Raw genomic sequence first — 20,775 nt, 5'->3', positions numbered from 1 at the left:
AGAGAGCTGGTGTGAAATTCAATCGCTGAATTTACTGTTTGTTTAATGAAGAGAAATATCTTAATGTGTTGTGAAGGCATGAGGAAAATGCAGAGACAGTGGTTTCACTGGTAGATAGGGTCACAAAGAGAACTTTTGGCACATTGACCTTCATAAAGTTCAAAGTAAATCAAAGAAAATTTTATTATCAAAGTACATATACAGTATGTCACCATAAACAACCCAGGGATTCATTTTCTTGTGGGCATACTCAACAAATCTAAAGAATAGTAATCATAAGACAATCAATGAAAGGTCAACAAGAGTGCAGAAGACAACAAAAAGTGCAAATGCAAATTTAAATAAATAATGAGAACATGAGAATAGGGTCCTTAAAGTGAGATCATTGGTTGAGGGAACATTTCAATAATAGGGGAAGTGAATGTAGTTATTCCCTTTTATTCAAGAGCCTGATGGCTAAGGGGTAGTAACTATTCCTGAAGCTGGTTGTGCGAGTCTTGACGCTGATGGCAACAGTGAAAAGAGATCATGACCTGGGTGGTGGGGATCTCTGATGATGGATGCTGCTTTCATACAATAGCATTTAATATAGATGTGCTCAATTGGCGGGTGGGCTTTACCTGTGAGGGACTGGCCTAAATCCACTACCATTTGTAGGATTTTCTGTTCAAGGGCATTGATGTTTCCATATCAGGCTGTAATACTGCCAGTCAATACACACTCCACTATATATCTATAGAAGTTTGTCGAAGTTTACATGCCCTGCCAAATCTCTGCAGACTCCTATGGATGTAGAATCATGAATCAGAGTATTGAGTACAGAAGTTGGGATGCATTTAAAACCATCATTCCCACAATCCTGACTGAGAAGTTGCAGAACCTGGGTCTCTACACTTCCCTCTGCAATTGGATCCTCAACTTCCTAACCAGAAGACCACAATTTGTATGGATTGGTGATAACGTCTCCTCCTTGCTGACGATCAAAACGGGTGCACCTCAGGGGTGTCTGGTTAGTATACACATGACTGTGGCTAAGTATAGCTCAAATGCCATCTATAAATTTGCTGACGATACAACCATTGTTGGTAGAATCTCAGATGGTGATGAGAGGGTGCCAACTTATGGAGTGGTGTCGCAACAACAACCTGGCACTCAATATCGGTAAGATGAAACAGCTGATTGTGGACTTCAGGAAGGGCAAGACAAAGGAACACATACCGATCTTTATAGAGGGATCAGAAGTGGAGAGAGTGAGCAGTTTAAAGTTCCTTGGAGTCGAGATCTCGGGGGACCTAACCTGGTCCCAACATATCAATGCAGTTATAAAGAGGCAAGACAGCAGCTATACTTCATTAAAAATGGAGTTTGAAGAGATTTGGCACGTCAATAAATACTCTCAAAAATTTCTATTGATATACCATGGAGAACATTCTGACAGGCTGCATCATTGCCTGTTATGGGGTGGGGGGGGGCAGAGCTACTGCACAGGACTGAAAGAAGTTGCAGAGGGTTGTAAATTTAGTCAGCTCCATCTTGCGTATTAGCCTACAAAGTACCCAGGACATCTTCAAGGAGCGGTGTCCCAGAAAGGCAGCGTCCATTATTAAGGACCTCCAGCACCCAGGGCATACCCTTTTCTCTCTGTTACCATCAGGTAGGAGGTACAGAAGCCTGAAGGTATACACTCAGCGATTCAGGAACAGCTTCTTCCCCTCTGTCATCCAACTCCTAAATGGACATTGAACCCTTGGACACTACCTCAATTTTTTGTATATTATATTTCTGTTTTCTGCACAATTTTTAATCTATTCAATATACATATAGTGTAAATAATTTAGTTATTATATTATTATTTTTTCTCTGCTATAATATGTATTGCATTGAACTGCTGCTGCTAAGTTAACAAATTTCACGTCACATGCCGGTGATAATAAACCTGATTCTGATCCTGTTGACGTTAGTGAGGCCTAATTTGGAGATTTATGTGGAGTTCTGGTTACCCACCTACAGGAAAGATATCAATAAAATTGAAAGAGTACAGTGAAAACTTACAAAGATATTGCCAGGATTTGTGGACCTGAGTTATAGGTAAAGGTTAAATAGACTGGAGAGCAGGATAATGAGGGGAGGCTTGATTAAACTATACAAATGAGTCAGGGGGATTAAAAACAAGCAGGCTTTTTTTTTACTTAGGTTGGGTGAGACTAGAACTCGAGGACATGGGTTAATAGTGAAGGGTGAAATGTTTAAGAGAAACTCCACATCACTTCTCCACCCTAACACAACATCTGCCATTGTTAGCACTCTTTCCACAGTGTGAAGCTCCCTCAGTACCACCCCTCACACAGTGTGACCCTCCCTCAGTACCACCCCTCACACAGTGTGACCCTCCCTCAGTACCACCCCTCCCAGTGTGAAGCTCCCTCAGTACCACCCTCCCAGTGACACTCCCTCAGTACCTCCCCTCCCACGGTATGACCCTCCCTCAGTACCTCCCCTCCCACAGTGCGACCCTCCCTCAGTACCACCCATCAGTGTGACCCTCCCTCAGTACCTCCCCTCCCACAGTGTGGCCCTCCCTCAGTACCTCCCCTCCCACAGTGTGGCCCTCCCTCAGTACCATCCCTCACACAGTGTGAAGCTCCCTCAGTACCACCCCTCCCACAGTGTGGCCCTCCCTCAGTACCACCCCTCACACAGTGAAGCTCCCTCAGTACCACCCCTCCCACAGTGTGGCCCTCCCTCAGTACCACCCCTCACACAGTGTGACCCTCCCTCAGTACCACCCCTCCCACCGTGTGACCCTCCCTCAGTACCACCCCTCACACAGTGTGAAGCTCCCTCAGTACCACCCCTCCCAGTGACACTCCCTCAGTACCACCCCTCCCACCGTGTGACCCCCCTCATTACCACCCCTCCCAGTGTGGCCCTCCCTCAGTACCACCCCTCCCACCGTGTGAAGCTCCCTCAGTACCACCCCTCCCACCGTGTGACCCCCCCCCTCAGTACCACCCCTCCCACAGTGTGACCCTCCCTCAGTACCACCCCTCCCAGTGTGAAGCTCCCTCAGTACCACCCTCCCACCGTGTGACCCCCCCTCATTACCACCCCTCCCACAGTGTGACCCTCCCTCAGTACCACCCCTCCCACAGTGTGACCCTCCCTCAGTACCACCCCTCCCACCGTGTGACCCCCCCTCATTACCACCCCTCCCACAGTGTGACCCTCCCTCATTACCACCCCTCCCACAGTGTGACCCTCCCTCAGTACCACCCCTCCCACAGTGTGACCCTCCCTCAGTACCTCCTCTCCCACAGTGTGACCCTCCCTCAGTACCACCCCTCCCACCGTGTGACCCCCCCTCATTACCACCCCTCCCACAGTGTGACCCTCCCTCAGTACCACCCCTCCCACAGTGTGACCCTCCCTCATTACCACCCCTCCCACAGTGTGACCCTCCCTCAGTACCACCCCTCCCACCCCACGACGCTCCCTCAGTTCCGTCCCTCTCATGGCGCGACGCTCCCTCTGTCGATACGGGGCTGGTTCGCGTTCGTTGAGCGGGAGGCGCGCACACGAGGCGCGTCCCCGCGCGCTCCCACGGGGCCGGCCCTCTGACTCCACAAGATGGCGGCGTGGAGCGGGAGCGAAGCGCGGGTCCGCCGAGGGCGGCAGGGAGCGCGGCTCCGGGCTCAGTCCCCGGCCGGGGACACGGGGCCCACCGCCGCCCCCTCGCTATGTGGTGGCTGCCTGAGCCGTGCCATCCCCGAGGCCGGTCTGGGCCTGGGTTTGAGCCTCGGCCTCGGACTGGCCTGTCCGCTCTGCCGACAGGGCGACAGCCGGCCCGCCCTGTGGCAGCGGGGCCGCCGGAAGAAGCAACGGGAGCCGCGGCGGCAGCAGGAGACGGAGCAGCGGCCGGAGGCTGGTGAGCGGGGAGGGAGGGGATCTACCTCCCACGGATCCCCCATATGCTGTCACCCCATAACTCTGTCAATCCCCATACTGTCACCTCTCCTCGGCACTCCCGCCCACCCAGTCACCTCATCCTCCTGTCATTCCCGTCAGCCCCACCCCCATCCCTCTGTCACCCCGTCTCCTATCACCCTGACCCCTCACCCCACGGTCACCCCATCTCCCTGTCACCCCACCTCCGAATTACCCAACCACATTTTCATCCTCCTGTCATTTTCCCAAATCTTGATGCTCACCTGCTCCCCATTCCTGTCATTCCCCTCTTCACTCTCCTCCCCATCTTTCCCGCTCGCTGCTCAGTACCCAGCCACCTCACGTGGCCTCACTCCCCTGCCAGTCCCTCTCCCTGACTGTTTCCCCATCCCACTCCACTCCTGTCGCATCATAGGAAAGGCAGATGATAGTGCTGAAGATGAGGTAGCTGGTTTACAAACAGAGGTGAGGAGTGGCTTTGATAGGGCAAAATTACAGTCAACAGGATGAGTTGCAACGTAAAAGGTGGACAAAATTGAAAACAGTGAATACAGGTCTGGAGGTGTTATATTTGAATGTGCACAGTATAAAGAATACAGCATTGTTGCAGATTGACAGGTATGATGTATGCATCATAGAATCATGGCTGAAAGATTATAGCTAGAAGCTTAATGACCAAGGATACACATTGTATCAAAAGGACAGGTAGGAAGGCAGAGAAGGTGGCGTTGCTCTGTTGGTAAAAAATGAAATCAAATCATTAGAATGAGGTGACAAAGGGTTGGAAGGTGTTGAATCATTATGGATAGAGTTAAGGAACTGCAAGGGTAAAAAGACCCTGATGGGAGTTGTATACAGATCCCCAAAGAGTAGTATTGATGAGGCCTACATATTACAATGGGAGATAAAAAAATGCATGCCAAAAGGGCAAAGTTACAGTAGTCACGGGGTTTTCTATATGCAAGCAGATTAGGAAAATCAGTTTGGTGTTGGATTCCAGGAGGGGAATTTCTAGAGTGCCTATGAGAGGATCAGTTATTCTGGATTGGGTGTTGTGCAATGATTGGAGAGCTTAGGGACAAGTGATCATAATATGATCGAATTCACCCTGAAATTAGAGGCGATGCTAAAGTCAGATGTATCAATATTAGAGTGGAGTAAAGTGGCATGAGAGAAAAGTTGGCCCGAATTGATTGGAAAAGATATATAAGGTGCAGGATATATAAATCCAAAGAGGAAGAAGTAGTCCAAAGATGACACAACCATGGCTAACAAGAGAAATCAAAGCCAACATAAAAGCTAAAGATAGGGCATATAATAGAGCAAAAGTTAGTGGGAAGTTAGAGAATTGGAAAGCTTTTGAAAACCAACAGAAGGCAACTAAAGTCATTAAGAAGGTAAAGATGGAATACAAAAGTAAGCTAGCCAGCAATATTAAAGAGGATACCAAAAGTTTCTTCAGATACGTGACGTGTAAAAGTGAGGCAAAAGTGGATATCAGACTGCTGGAAAACAATGCTGGAGAGGTAGTAATGGGGTCAATAGCGGATGTACTGAATAAGTATTTTGCATCAGTCTTCACTGTGGAAGACACCAGCAGTATGGAGGAAGTTCCAGGTGTCAGGGATCATGAAGTGTTAAAAGTTCATAGCTAAAGAGAAAGTTCTTGGGGAAACTGAAAGGTCTGAAGATAGATAAGTCTCCTGGACCAGATGCTGTACACACCAGGGTTCTGAAAGAGGTGGCTGAAGAGATCATGGAGGCATTAGTAATGTTCTTTCATGAATCACTAGAAAATTGCAAATGTCATTCCACTCTTCAAGAAGGGAGAGAAGCAGAAGAAAGGAATCTAGGCTAGTTAGTCTGACCTCAGTGGTTGGGAAGATGTTGGAGTCCATTATTAAGAATGAGGTCTCAGAATACTTGGAGGCACGTGATAAAATGGACCACAGTCAGCAGGGTTTCTTCAAAGGAAAATATTGCCTGACAAATCTGTTGGAATTCTTTGAAGAGATAACAAGCAGGATAGGCAAAGGAGAATCGGTTGATGTTGTGCGCTTGTATTTTCAGAAGGCCTTTGAAAAGGTGCTACACATAAGGCTGTTTAACAAGCTGCGACCACACGATATTATAGGAAAGATTGTAGCATGGGTAAAGCAGTGACTGATTGGCGGGAGACAAAGAGTGGGAATAAAGGGAGCCTTTTCTGGTTGGCTTCCAGTGACTAGTGTACGGTCATGTGCTTTGGTATAAGAAATGAAAAGGTTCACTATTTTCTAAGTGGAGAGAAAATACAAAAAACTGAGGTGCAAAGGGACTTGGGAGTCCTTGTGCAGGATTCCCTAAAGGTTAGTTTGAAAGTTGAGTTGGTGGTGAGGAAAGCAAATGTAATGTTAGTATTAATTTCAAGGGGTCTAGAATATAAAAGCAAGGATGTAATGTTGAGACTTTATAAAGCATTGGTGAAGCCTCTCTTAGAGTATTGTGAGCAGTTTTGGACTCCTTATCTAAGAAAGGATGTGCTGAAACTGGAGAGGGTTCCAAGGAGGTTCGCGAAATTGATTCCAGGATTGAATGGCTTGTCATATGAAGAGTATTTGATGGCTCTGGAACTGTATTCACTGGAATTCAGAAGAATGAGGGGTGACCTCATTGAAAAGTATGAAAAGTATTGATAGAGTGGATATGGAGAGAATGTTTCCTATGGTGGAGGAATGTAACACCAGAGGACACAGCCTCAGAATAGAGGAACGTCCTTTTAGAACAGAGATGAAAAATTTCTTTGGCCAGAGAGAGATGAATCTGTGGAATTCTTTGCCACAGGTAGTTGTGGAGACCAAGTGTTTACATATATTTAAGGCAGAGTTTGATAGATTCTTGATTGGTCAGGGCATGAAGGGAAACAGGGAGAAGGCAGGAGATTGGGGCTGAGAGAAAAATTGGATTAGCCGTGATAAAATGATGACGCAGATTCAATGGGCCAAATAGTCTATTTCTGCTTCTATATCCCCTCTCTCTACTTCTCCATTATTACCCCTTCTTCAGAGTCTACCACCATTCTCACAACACCTTTTTGCTGCATCCTCCCCACGGTGGGGATAGAAGTGGGGAGGGTCGAGTATAGTGCTGACCAACATGAGCCAGTGAGTGTCTGTACTCTGAGGCATGGTGTAAGGAGAAAGGTGGCTGAGTGTGAAGGCAGAAGTGTTTGGGGCACATTTTGAAGGCTGGTTTGGATTCTGAAATTAAAAGGAGATTAGGTTTAGTTGTCATACGTACATTAAAACACACAGTAAAAAATAACGTTTCCATCAATGACCAGCACTGTCCGAAAATGTGCTGGGTGCAGCCTGCAAGTGTCACCACACTTCCAGGCCAACACTTACTAACCCTAACCCATCCGTCTTTGGAATGAGGGACAAAACTGGAGCACCTTGTGGAAATGCACCTGATCATGCTGAGAACATACAGACAGCAGCAGGAATTGAACCCTGATTGGTCACTGGTGCTGGATAGAGTTATGGTAATTTTTTTAAAATTCTTTTTTCTACAAACAACAAAAAAAACAGCACATCCACAAAAACCACGACCATAACAAAATCAAATTAAATATTGAGCAGCAAAAGGGAGAATAATATAAAGGCAAAAGTAAACATATGACAGTATAATCTTCAGCTGGTTACTCAAAAAACACATCAGACCCAGAACAAAGCTCATGTTGTGCTGAACAGCAGCAATCTCCAGGTTCCTTTCTGGTTCAGCAGCTTAAACAGCAGGCATCCTAGCACTGCAGAATTCCCACCCAGCTATATCAATGTCTTCTCACAGACCAGGATCCCAAGTATCAAAGGTTGTTTAATCAGCTTCCCCTGATGTGTGCACCACGTCATTTGCACGCTGTAATGATGCTCTTGGAATTTTATTTTATTTTCAGATACAGCACAATAACAAGTCCTTCTGGCCCAACAGGCCCACGACACCCAATTAAGCCCATGTGACCAATAAATCCATGTCTTTGGAAGGAGGTCCAGAGGAAGTTTGTGAGAATGATCCTAGAAGTGAAAAGGTTAATGTTTGAGGAGCATTTGATGGCTCTGGACTTGTACTTGCTGGAATTTTGATGAATCTCATGGAAATCTATCGAATATTGAAATGCTTAAATAGAGTGAATGCTGATCACTTATGGAGGTTGATAGGTTCTTGATCAGTCAGGGTGTCAGGTTACAGGGAGAAGGCAGGAGATTGAGGTTGAGAGGGATTATAAATCAAACATAAACAAATGGTATAGCAGACTCGATAGGCCGACTGGCCTAATTCTGCTCTTATGTCTAATTAGAGGAAACGGAAGCACCCAGAGGAAGTCCACAATGTCGCGGGGAAAACATACAGACTCTTTGCAGACAGCAGCTGGAGTTGAACCTGGGTCACTGGCCCTGTAATGGTGTTACACTAACCACTTTGTATCGATGAATCACACAGCAAGATATTCCCATAGAACAGAGAAAGTGCCTCCAGAACATCACCATGGCTTCTTTAGCGAAAAATTGTTGTATCCCCACTGACCGATTGGAGACCTGCTTGGGAGCACCCAGGAATGTTCTGTGTGCCTCAGGTCTTTGCAAAGGAGGCCTGAAGCAGTCACACACAATCAGTGGAATGGATGGCGACTGTCTGCTAGAGGAACTCCGTGGTTTGGGCAGGATCTCAGGTTGAAACCCTGCATCAGATTCAGAATCAGGTTTATTATCACTCACATACCTTGTGAAATTTGTTGTTTTGCAGCAGCAGTACAGAGCAATATGTAAAAGTTACTATACATTGCAATATATAGAAAAGTATATAGTGCAAGAAGAGAGCAAAATAATGAGGTTGTGTTTATGGATTCATGGACTCTATTCAGAAATCTGGCGGGGAGGAGAAGAAGTTGTTCTAAAATGTTGAATATGGGTCTGTAGGCTCCTGTGTCCTCCTCCATGATGGTAGTAATGAGAAGAGGTCTTGTGTGATGGGAGTCCTTAAAAGATGGATGCGACCTTTTTGAGGTATTGCCTTTAGAGTCCTCGATGCTGAGGGAAGCTGACTGAGTCTGCAGCTTTTCCTGATCCTGTGCATTGGAGCCTCCACACCAGTGATCCAACCAATCAGAATGCTCTCCATGGTGGACAGGTTGCTCCATATAATGGAGGAGCCTAAGACCAGAGGACACCGCCTCAGAGTACAAGGACGTCCCTTTAGAACAGAAATAAGGAGGAATTTCTTTAGCCAGAGGGTGGTGAATCTGTAGAATTTATTGCTGCAGACAGCTGTGGGGGCCAAGTTATTGGGTTTATTTAAAGCGGAGATTGATAGGTTCTTGTTTAGTCAGGATGTCAAAGGTAACTGGGAGAAAGCAGGAGAATGGGGTTGAAAGGGATAATAAATCAGCCATGATGGACCAAACGGTCTAATTCTGCTCCTTAATTGCCACAGAGGTAAAAGTTAAACCATAATTTTATTGAACAAGCATAAGAGGCCAAATAGTCGACTGCTTGTTCCTCCCGTCAGTGTCAATTGTATCTCATTGTTTTAATCTCGCTGACCAGTGAATTACCCCCCCCCACCCCATTGTCCTGCCAAAGCTGCTCAAAATCTTAGATGCTTTATCTAATCTGCTCTTTAATTTTATTAAATTGGTTTATTATTGTCACATGTGCCAAGATACAGTGAAAACTTGTTTTCACATGCCATCTATACAGGTCATTTCATCACGTCAGTACATCGACATAGTATAAGGGAAAAGCTACAATAAAATACAGAAGATAGTGTGACAGTTCAAGATTCAAGATTGTTTAATGTCATTTCCAGTTCACAAGTGTATAGGAGCACAAAATAATTGTTACTCTGGATCAGATGCAGCCCCCCCCCAAAAAAAAAACAGTATAAGATAAAGAAGACAATAATAAAAAAACACAATGAAATTAAATACATAACATAGCTTATATACATTGATTGTATGCCCATAAAGTGACACTAGGCACAGGACTGTCTGTACTTAAGGTGACTGACAGGAAATGATAAAGTAGTGGTGATTGGGGGTGTGGAGGGGTGGGTTAGTGAGTGGAGATGTTGATCAACCTCACTGCTTGGGGAAAGTAACTTTTAGAGTCTGGTGGTCCTGGTGTGGATGCTACATAGCCTCCTCCCTGAAGAGAGTGGGATAAACAGTCCATAAGCAGGCCGGGTGGGATCCTTCATGATGTTACTGGCCTTTTTCCAGCACCTTTCTGTAGATATGCCCTTGATGGTGGGTAGGCTGGTGCTGTTGATGCTTTGAGGATTACAGTATGCGGTAAGGAGCAAGGGCCACAGTGTAGATTGTGAAGCCAAATGTCCATCCTATCATTTGGTGCGTCTGAGAGTCAAAAAGAACATGCATAATTTTTTTAGCCTCTTGAGAAAGTACTAATTATTATTTATAGAGCAGTTTCCATACAGAATGTAGTTCAAAGTGTTTTACAATGGGATAAAGTGAAAACATAAAAATAAAAAGCAAGGTTAAATAAATAGGTTTTGAGTTGGCATTTTAAAGTGTCAACATCTGCATCCCTTATAGATTTAGGTATTGAATTCCACAGTTTAGGAACGTAGGTCAAAAAAACTGACATGACAATTATCTTTTGAGGGAGATTTTCAAATAGAGGTGTTAGTGAGCCTTCTTGGCCATGTTTGGACCAGGAGAGGCTATGAATGATGTTTATTCCAAGAACTCCTCGTGACCTCAGTACCATTGATGTACAGCACTGATTCTTGAAGTCAATGATCAACTCTCTATCTCCTTCCTTTGAGATATGGCCCACTACAGTACAGACTTGTAGGTGTAGTTAGAATAGAGTCTGTCCAAAGTACAGGGAGCAGAATGGAGATTGAGGATCGTACAGCACCAGTGTTGAGAATAATGGTGATGGAGCACATTGTGGGATGTGAGGGTGTGGAGAAGGTTTGGTAGAGTGGAAGGACTTAATTTATGGAAATGTTGGAATTGTCTGCCACTGAGCAGAGGTTGAGAAGCAATTGGGAAAGAGCATGTATGAACAAAGTGATTAAAGAGGAACTGTTGCTATTGGTGGCAAGTTTGGGAGGCAAAAGACACCGATTCAAAGCAATTATCCAAAGCAGTAGAGATGTCAGGAAACGCCTTTCACACTGGCTGTGGCTCCAGTCTGGTTTTCACTGCCCAAGAGTGTAGAGAAAGCAAATCCAGTAAAACCTTTCAGAAGATAATTGAGAAGACAATTGACAGGGTGGTTAAGAAGGCATGTGGCATTAAGGTTCGAAAGTCAGGAAGTTATGTTGCAACTTTACAAAAGTCAAGTTAAGCCCTAACTGGAATATTGCATACAGTTCTGGTCACCCCATTATAGGAAGAATGTTGAGGCTTTGGAGAGGATGCAGAAGAGGTTTACCAGGATGTTGCCCGGATTAAAGGGCATGTGCTATAATGAGAGGTTGGGCAAACTTGGGTCGTTTTCTCTGGAGCAGTGGGGGTTAAGGGGAGAACTGGTAGAGATTTACAAGATTATGAGAGGCATAGACAGACAAACAGTATCTTTTTCCCAGGGTTGAAATGTCTGATACCAGAGGGTGTGTATGTATGGTGAGTGAGGGTAATTTCAAAGGAGATGTGATAGGTGTATTTTCTACACAGAGACTGGTGGGTGCCTGGAATCTGCCGCCTGGAGTGGTGGTAAAGCCAGATACATTAGAGACTTTTAGATAGGTGCGGGTATTTGAGGAAAATAGAGGGATATGGACATTGTATAGGCAGAAGGGATTAATTTAGTTGGTCTTTTGATAACTAATTTATTTGGTTTGACACAATATTGTAGGCCAAAGGGCCTGTTTCTATACTGTAATGTATACACTAAGAAAGGGGTTGCGGGTGGGTCTGATTTGACTGGAATGGATGTGAACTTGATGGGAAGGTCTGGTAATGTGAGAAATAAGAGTTTCATGAATGGAGTTAATAGTTCAGGACGATGACCATGCCTCAGAAGGAATATAATGCTGAGGCTTTATAGGGCATTGATCAAAGTACAGTGAGGAGTTTTGGGCCCCTTACTAAAAGATGTGCTAGCATTGGAGAGGATCCAGAGGAGGTTCATGAGAATGATTCTGGAAACAAAAGGGAACATTTAATAGCTCTGGGCCTGTACTCACTGACGTTTAGAATAATGGGGAATCTCATTAAAAACTGTTGAATATTGAAAGGTCTAGTGGATTTGGAGAGTATGTTCCTTATAGTAGATGAGTGTAGGATCAGAGGGAATGGCCTTGGACTAGAGGGACACCCATTTAGAACAGAGATGAGAAAAATATTTTCAGCTAGCAGGTGGAATTCTTTGCTGCAGACAGCTATGGAGGCCAAGTTATAGGATATATTTAAAGTTATAGGTTCTTGATTAGTTAAATTGTCAAATGTTACAGGGAGAAGGCAGGAGAATGAGGTTGAGAGGGAAAATAAATCAGCCATGATGGAAAACACACAAAATGCTGGTGGAACACAGCAGGCCAGGCAGCATCTATAGGAAGAAGTACAGTCGACGTTTCGGGCCAAGACCCTTTGTCAGGACTAACTGAAAGAAGAGATAGCGATTTGAAAGAGGGAGGGGGAGATCTGAAATGATAGGAGAAGATGGGGGGAGGGATGCAGCTAAGAGCTGGAAAGTTGATTGGCAAAAGGGATACACAGCTGGAGAAGGGGGAGGATCATGGGACGGGAGGCCTAGGGAGAAAGAAAGGGGGAGGGGAGCACCAGAGGAAGATGGAGAGCAGGCAAAGAGTGATTGTGAGAGGGACAGAAAGATGAAAATAGTGGGAAAGGGTGGGAGGGAGAATAAATAAATAAGGGATGGGTAAGAAGGAAGGAGGGGCATTAACGGAAGTTAGAGAAATCAATGTTCATGCCATCAGGTTGGAGGCTTTCCAGACGGAATATAACGTGTTGTTCCGCCAACCTGAGTATGGCTTCATCTCGACAGTAGAGGAGGCCATGGATTGACATAACGGGGACTGGGAGAGCGTTTCATTGAGACACCTATAGAGACACATAGAGACACCTATGCTCTGTCTGCCAGAGGAAGCAGGATCTCCCAGTGGTCACACATTTTAATTCCACGTCCCATTCCCATTCTGATATGTCAATCCATGGCCTCCTCTACTGTCAAGATGAAGCCACACTCAACCTGATGGCATGAACATTGACTTCTCTAACTTCCGTTAATGCCCCTTCTCCCCTCTTACCCCATCCCTTATTTATTTATTTATCCTCCCCCTTTTTTCCTCTCTTTTTTCTCCATACCAGCATTTTGTGTGTGTTGCTTGAATTTCCAGCATCTGCAGATTTCCTCGAGTCATGCTGGAATGATGAGCAGACTCAGTGGGCTGAATGGTCTAATTCTGCTCCTATGTCTTATGGTCTTAATGTAGTACTGACGGGTTGAAGCCTTTCACTGGTGTTGTCAATTTGTTGTTCCATAGTACTGATCAGGAACAGCTCACTCAGCTCTTTAAATCTCTTCTAGCTTTCAGTTTAATAATAGATGTTGAAACCACTTCTGTTCTGTAATTCCCCAAAACCCTGCTTTGATTTTGTTTGGAACTTTTTATTTGATCCAATTTCTCCCAAATAATCAGCCCCTTCACCCTAGCCTTGACAGTTTCAAAGAGTTCCGAAGTTCCACTCTGTGTGGGGAAGATTTTTGTTGTGTTTCCTTGCCCTGGATGCCCTCAAGGAAGAAGATAGATAGATAGATACTTTATTCATCCCCATGGGGAAATTCAACATTTTTTCCAATGTCCCATACACTTATTGTAGCAAAACTAATTACATACAATACTTAACTCAGTAAAAATATGATATGCATCTAAAATCACCCTCTCAAAAAGCATTAATAATAGCTTTTAAAAAGTTCTTAAGTAGTTTACTTAAATACATTGAGTCCTAACCCCGGCACTTTAACATATCTTACTCCTGGCGGTTGAATTGTAAAGCCGAATGGCATTGGGGAGTATTGATCTCTTCATCCTGTCTAAGGAGCATTGCATCGATAGCAACCTGTCGCTAGTCGCTAGGAGTTGTTTTGAAGTTAATGTCTAGCCTTGGGTGTGGGAGGGATGTGATGATTGGATGGACTGATGATTTCTGTCTCCGTTGTTTTGATTCCCTTTAATTCCTCCATGCTTGCATCCTTCTACAGCTCTGTAACCTTCTCTCAAGGCCCTGAGTTCCTCCAATTAAGACCTGAAATTAATTGTTCTAACCCTGGCTAGACCACACCTGGAATATTGTGTACAGTTCAGGTCCTCTCACTGTAAAAAGGATGTGGAAGCTTTACAGAGGATGCAGAGGAGATTTACCAGGATGCTGCCTGGATTAGAGAGCATGTCTTATGAGGAAAGGTTAAGCAAGCTAGGGCTTTTCTGTTTGGAGTGAAGGAGGATGACAGGTGACTTTGATAGAGATGTACAAGATAATAAAAAGCATAGATCAAGTGGACAGCCAGAGACCTTTTCAAAGTTCAAAATTTTTTTAAATCGAAGTACATATAGTTGCAAGAAAATGTTTGTGAACCCTTTGCAGTTACCTGGTTTTCTGCATTAAATACTCATAAAATGTGGTCTGATCTTCATTTAAGTCACAATAATAGACAAACACCATCTGCTTAAACTAATAACACACAATTATACTTCTCATCAATACTGAGTACACTATTTAAACAATCACAGTCTAGGTTCAAAAATAGTATGAGAACTTCTGGGACAATGCCTTCTACAAAATCTATATACAGTCGAGTGTTCCAAGCAATGAATGCTGAAGAGGTGTAAAAGAACCAAAGATAACAGCAAAAGACCTGCAGAAATCTCTAGAACTCTAGTCTTGTTCATGTGTCCACTATAAGAAAAACACTGAACGAGAATAGTGTTTGTGGAAGGACACCACAGAGGAACTCACTGGTCTTCAAAAAAAAACACGATGCTGCACATCTCAAGTTTGCAAAAGACCATAAGACTAATGAGCATTTGGCCCATCGAGTCTGCTCCACCATTCAATCATGGCTGATCCTGTTTTCCCCTACTCAGCCCCACTCCCCAGCCTTCTCCCCATAACCTTTGATGCTGTGTTCAATCAAGAACTGATCAAGGTTTGCCTTAAATACATCCAACTACCTGGCCTCCACGGCTGCCTGTGGTAATAAATTACGCAAATTCACCACCCTCTGGCTAAAGAAATTCCTCTGTATTTCTGTTTTAAATGGACACCCCTCTATCCTGAATCTGTGCCCTCTTGTCCTAGACTCCTTCACCATGGGAAATATTCTTTCCACATCTAATCTGTCTAGGTCTTTCAGCATTCTAAAGGTTTCAATGAGATTTCCCCCCCCCCCCTTCTAAATTCCAGCGAGTACAGACCCAGAGTTATCAAACGTTCCTCCTATGATAACCCTTTTACTCCCGGAACCATCCTAGAGAACCTCCTCTGAACCCTCCCAGTGCCTGTACATCTTTTCTTAGATGAGGAGCCCAGAACTGTTCACAATACCGTACTCAAGGTGAGGTCTCACCAGTGCTTTATAAAGCCTCAGCATCACATCACTGCTTTTGTATTCTAGACCTCTTGAAATGAATGCTAACATTGCGTTTGCCTTCCTCACCACCGACTCAACCTGCAAATTCACCTTTAGGGTGTTCTGCAAAGGAACTCCCAAGTCCCTTTGCATCTCAGATTTTTGGATTTTCTCTCCATTTAGAAAATAGTCTTCACTTTTATTTCTACTACCAAAGTGCATGACCATGCATTTTCTAACATTGTATTTAATTTGTCATTTTCTTGCCCATTCTTCTAATCTGTCTAAATCCTTCTGCAGCCTAGCTGTTTCCTCAACACTACTTGCACCTCCACCAATCTTCATATATTTGCAAACTTGGCAACAAAGCCATCTAGTTCATCATCTAAACCATTTATATACAGCATAAAAGGAAGTGGTCCCAACACCAACCCTTGTGGAATACCACTATACTCTGGCAGCCAACCAGAAAAAAATCCTTATATTCCCACTTGCTGCCTCCTATCAATCAGCCAATGCTCTAACCATGTTAGTAACTTCCCTGGAATGCCATGGGCTCTTAACTTGGTAAGCAGCCTCATGTGTGGCACCTTGTCAAAGACCTTCTGAAAGTCCAAATATACAACATCCACTGCATCCTCTTTATCTGTCTTATGTGTAACCTCAAACAATTCCAACAGGTTTGTTAGGCATGATTTTCCTTAAGGAAACCATGCTGACTTTGTCCTATCTTGTTAAGGATAGGATAACCTCATCCTTAACAATTGACTCCAACATCTTCCCAACCACTGAGGTCAGGCTAATTGGTTTATCATTTCCTTTCTGTTGCCTTCCTCCTTTCTTAATGAGTGGAGTAACATTTGCAATCTCTGCCACTACCTCCTTCAGAACCCTAGAGTGCGATTCATCTGGTCCAGGTGACTTATGTACCCATGGATCTTTCAGCTTTTTTACCACCTTCTCCCTTGTAATAGTAACTGCACCCACTTCTCTTCTGTCACACCCTTCAACATCTGTTACACTGCTAGTATCTTCCACAGTAAAGACTGATGCAAAATTCTTGTTTAGTTCATCTGCCATCTCCTTGGTCCTGTTATTATTTCTCAAGCCTCACTTTCTAGCAGTCCTATATCCACTTACATCTATCTTTTATTTTTTACATACTTGAAAGAACTTTTTCCATCCACCTGGATGTTCCACAAAGTTTCTGGACAATGTTCTGTGGACAGATGAGACAAAAGTTGCACTTTTTGGCAGAAATGCACACCGTTATGTTTGGAGGAACAAGGGTACTGCACACCATCACCAAAACCTCATCCCAACTGTGAAGCATGGTGGAAGGAGCATCATGGTTTGGGCTGTTTTGCTGCCTCAGAGTCTGGACAGTTGCATTCATTGAGGGAACAATGAATTCAAAATCATATCAAGACATTTTATAGGAGAATGTCAGGGTAGTGGTCTATCACCTGAAGTTTAATAGAAGTTGGATGATGCAACAAGACAATGATCTGAAACACAAGGGTAAATCAACAACAGAATGTTTTAAAAAGAAGAAAATTTGTGTTTTGGAATGGTCAGGTCAGAGTCCAGAGCTTAACCCAATTGAGATGCTATGGCATGACCTGAAGAGGGCTGTTCATGCAAGGTTTCCCAGAAGTAATGATGAACTAAAATAGTTTAGTATGGAGGAATGGTCTAAAATTCCTCCTTGCCATTCTGCAAGTCTGATCAGCAGCTACAGGAAATGTTTGGTACAGGTTATTGCTGCAAAAGGAGATTCTACAATTATTAAATGCAAGGGTTCACATACTTTTTCCAGCCTGGACTGTGAATGATTAAACAATGTACAATGTATTCAATAAAGACATGAAATGTACAATTTTTTGTGTGATATCAGTTTAAGCCAGCCTTCCTCAACCTCTTTGCCCTGGAGGAACCCTTGAAATAATTTTCAAGTCTCAAGGAAACCCTGCATAAAAATTATTTTATCTACAGCCACGGTATGTTAGTATGATCAATAAGTTGTAGATATAATAATCCAAAAATAATTGTCAGTGTTCTTTTGACTAGAGAATGAATTTTTAGCCAACCTTTCTTGAAAAAAAGATAGTTAAGTGTAGCTTACCTTTCTTTAAATTAATCCCTTTCTTTCCCTTTCATAAATTTAAAAAACTCATAAGGAAAGCATAATAAATTTCTCAATTCTGAGTCGACCTTGAGATAAGCACACACAGATTTCACCTTCAACTGAAATGAGACAATCTATCCATGCTCTTGATGCTTGTTAAACAAGAAAAAGCTTGCTCATACATGTAAGAATTTGAAAACTGCAGTAAAATGTTAATTTCTTTCCTATGAATGGGAGGATACTCTTCTTTCACAGATATCCAGAATTTATCCAGGGGCAGGTCAATAAATCTCATCTTGAGTGCACAATCAGAATGCAGCTTACAAAATTCTTCCTCTTCTCTCAAAGTCAAGTTCTTAGGCTGAGTAGAAGATTCAGAGAAAAGGTCCCTCACCCGGTCATACATTTGTGTTGAAAGGGGGGAAAATGCTGTTCAATTTTGTTCTGCAGTCTTTCCAAGAGGTTTTCCATAAGACTCGAGACTTTCTGAGATCCTTCCTCACTCTCAAGCCCAGGCAGCAGTGTAAATATGTCAATTTTCTTTTGCAACATGGTTTTTCCAAAGAATCGGTTTCCTTTTAAATCCAAGAATCTTGTCACCTGAAGTCAAAACATTTTCTCTAGGGCCTTGTAGGGACTTGTTCAACTGGTTCATATGATGAAAAATGCCTGTTAAGTAGGCTAATTTGTGCAGCCTTGCTTCATCTTCAAAACACTCAGCAAAATCTGGCCTATTATTTTCTTGAAAGTACTCCTGGAATTCACCTTTCAGCTCAAAACTCTTCCTCTGCTAGGCCACTGGATTTTTGTATCTAGCAGGAGATTGGTGTGCTCTTTGTCCAAGTTTTCACACAGTTTTCTTTTTAACATTCTTGAGGGAACTGGCCTTAAGCTACTAAATAACAAAATAACATGCTTCTTGGGAATCTTGCAGACTGTGACTTTATTTTCAAAAGCTTTCATCTGTTTGTTTTGGAGATTCCAATAGTCATTTAAAATAATCAGCACCTTTACATGTCGTGACTGTGATTTGCAGTTAAGTGTCTTTTTTTTTACTCAATTTTGCTGGAGCCATCGCTACATTTGTAAGTTGTTCTCCACAGACTAGGCACAATGGAATAGGACAAGTTGGATCACTAGACCATATAAAACCCATTGATAACACCTTTCATTGTAAGGACAGATTTTTTTTGTGTCCACTGTTGCACTGGTGCAGTTGAATGAACCAGAAGGTAGTAATTCTTCATCAATAACCTTTTCAGAATTGTCTTTAGGCCTAGGCTTAGAATCCTCCTCTTCCATCTCACCTCCTCTTCAAAAACCGCCACACATGACTGTCTTTAGAATGAAAATTTCCCTCCAATTTTCTATTATACTGTTAGATTGTTCACTCCCATAAACCAATCGGCGGCATGTCAGGGGAAGTTGGGGGAGGCAATTTGGGAGGGAGATGCTGACGTCACAGCCCAAATTGGGTGAGTCCATTCAATGTTTGGAAAATGCTCTTCATGCTCCTCATTAGCCTATTGTCTTCCACTCAATACAGCACTCACCAATTATCAGCCCACCGTCCTCTACTCCATGCAATACAGCACTCACCAATTATCAGCCTATCATCCTCCCCTCTGTGAAATCAACAGCTTCCTCTATCTCACATCAAAAACTGAAAATGGATTCAACCAAATAAATATGGTCCTACTGCTGACTGCCATTCTGGGCTGAGGGCTGCTCAGTCATTGCATACCACTGCGAGCACTAGCATCACATGTTGCGCAAAGTTCAAAAAATAATGTTTATTGTTTTTAATCACAATCTCTTGTGGAACCCTAGTTGAGAAGCCTTGGTTTAGGCAGATCGTGTTTGTTTATTATTGTGACTTAGATGAAGATCAGACCACATTTTGAGTAATTAATGCAGAAAACCAGGTAATTGCAAAGAGTTCACAAACTTTTTCTTTCAACTATATATGTCACCATATACAACCCTGAGATTCGTTCTCTTACAGGCATACTCAATAAATCCGATTATAATCAATGAAAGACCACACCAGCAGGGCGGTTAAGCAGTGTGCAAAAGACAGCTGACTGCAAATACAAAAAGAATGAAAGAACAAAGAAATAAGAATAATAAATAAATAAATAAATAAGCGATAAATATCAAGAACATGAGATGAAGAGTCCTTGAAAGTGAGTCGATAGTTTATGGGAACAGTTCAGTAATGGGCAAATGAATTTGAGTGAAGTTATCCCTTCTGGTTCAAGAGCCTGATGTTTGAGGGGTGATAACTGTTCCTGAACCTGGTGGTATGGGACCTGAGACCCCTGTACCTTCTTCCTGGCGGCAGCAGTCAAAAGAGAGCATGACCTCTGGGTGCTGGGGGTCTTTGATGATGGATGCTGCTTTCTTGTGAAACAATTCATTCAGTTGTGAGGAGGGCTTTACCCATGATGAACTGGGCCGTATTCACTACTTTCTGCAGTATTTTCCATTCAGGGGCATTAGTATTTCCATACCAGGCTGTGATGCAGCCAGTCAGTATTCTCTCCACTACACCTCTATGGATGTTTGTCAAATTTTGAGATGTCATAACAAATTTTTGCAAACCTGTATGGAAGTAGAGGCGTTGCCATACTTTCTTCATAATTGCACTTCTGTGCTGGGCCCAGGACAGATCCTCTGAAATAATGATACCTAAGAATTTGAAGTTGCTGACCCTCTCCACTTCTGATTCCCCCAATGAGGACTGGCTCATGGACTTCCGGTTTCCTCCTCTTGAAGTCATTAATCAGGTCCTTGGTCTTGCTGACATTAAGTGAGAGATGGTTATTGTGGCACCACTCAGCCAGATTTTCAATCTCTTCTTACATGCCAATTCATCACCACCTTAGATTCAGCCTACAACAGTGGTGTCATCAGCAAACTTAAGTAGGACATTGGTGCTGTGGTTAGCTACACAGTCATAGGTGTAAAGCAAGTAGACCAGAGGGCTAAGCACACAGCCTTGTGGCGGATCAATGCTGATAGAGAACGTGGAGATCTGAACTGACTGGGGTCTGCAAGAGAGGAAATGAAGAATCCATTTGCACAAGGAAGTATTGA

General features: G+C 43.5%; 1 protein-coding gene across 3 annotated transcripts in view; it reads left to right on the top strand.

Annotated features, from left to right (window-relative positions):
- The first annotated feature begins 3,590 nt into the window (after positions 1-3,590).
- The window catches only part of rnf169 (ring finger protein 169), a 63,772-nt gene continuing 46,587 nt past the window's right edge, over positions 3,591-20,775 (top strand). For all 3 annotated transcript variants that reach the window (XR_012098786.1, XR_012098785.1, XM_073044372.1), the window contains exon 1: positions 3,591-3,925. Coding sequence is in view for 1 of the 3 variants with exons in the window: in XM_073044372.1 (XP_072900473.1) it covers positions 3,628-3,925 (298 nt within the window). In the remaining 2 variants the exon portion in view is untranslated. The remainder of the gene's footprint in view (positions 3,926-20,775) is intronic.

This window comes from Hemitrygon akajei, chromosome 4 (assembly GCF_048418815.1).
Source record: "Hemitrygon akajei chromosome 4, sHemAka1.3, whole genome shotgun sequence".
Classification (NCBI taxonomy): Eukaryota; Metazoa; Chordata; class Chondrichthyes; order Myliobatiformes; family Dasyatidae; genus Hemitrygon; species Hemitrygon akajei.
Note: the sequence above shows the minus strand (reverse complement) of the source record. Positions and strands in the feature narration are given on the sequence as shown.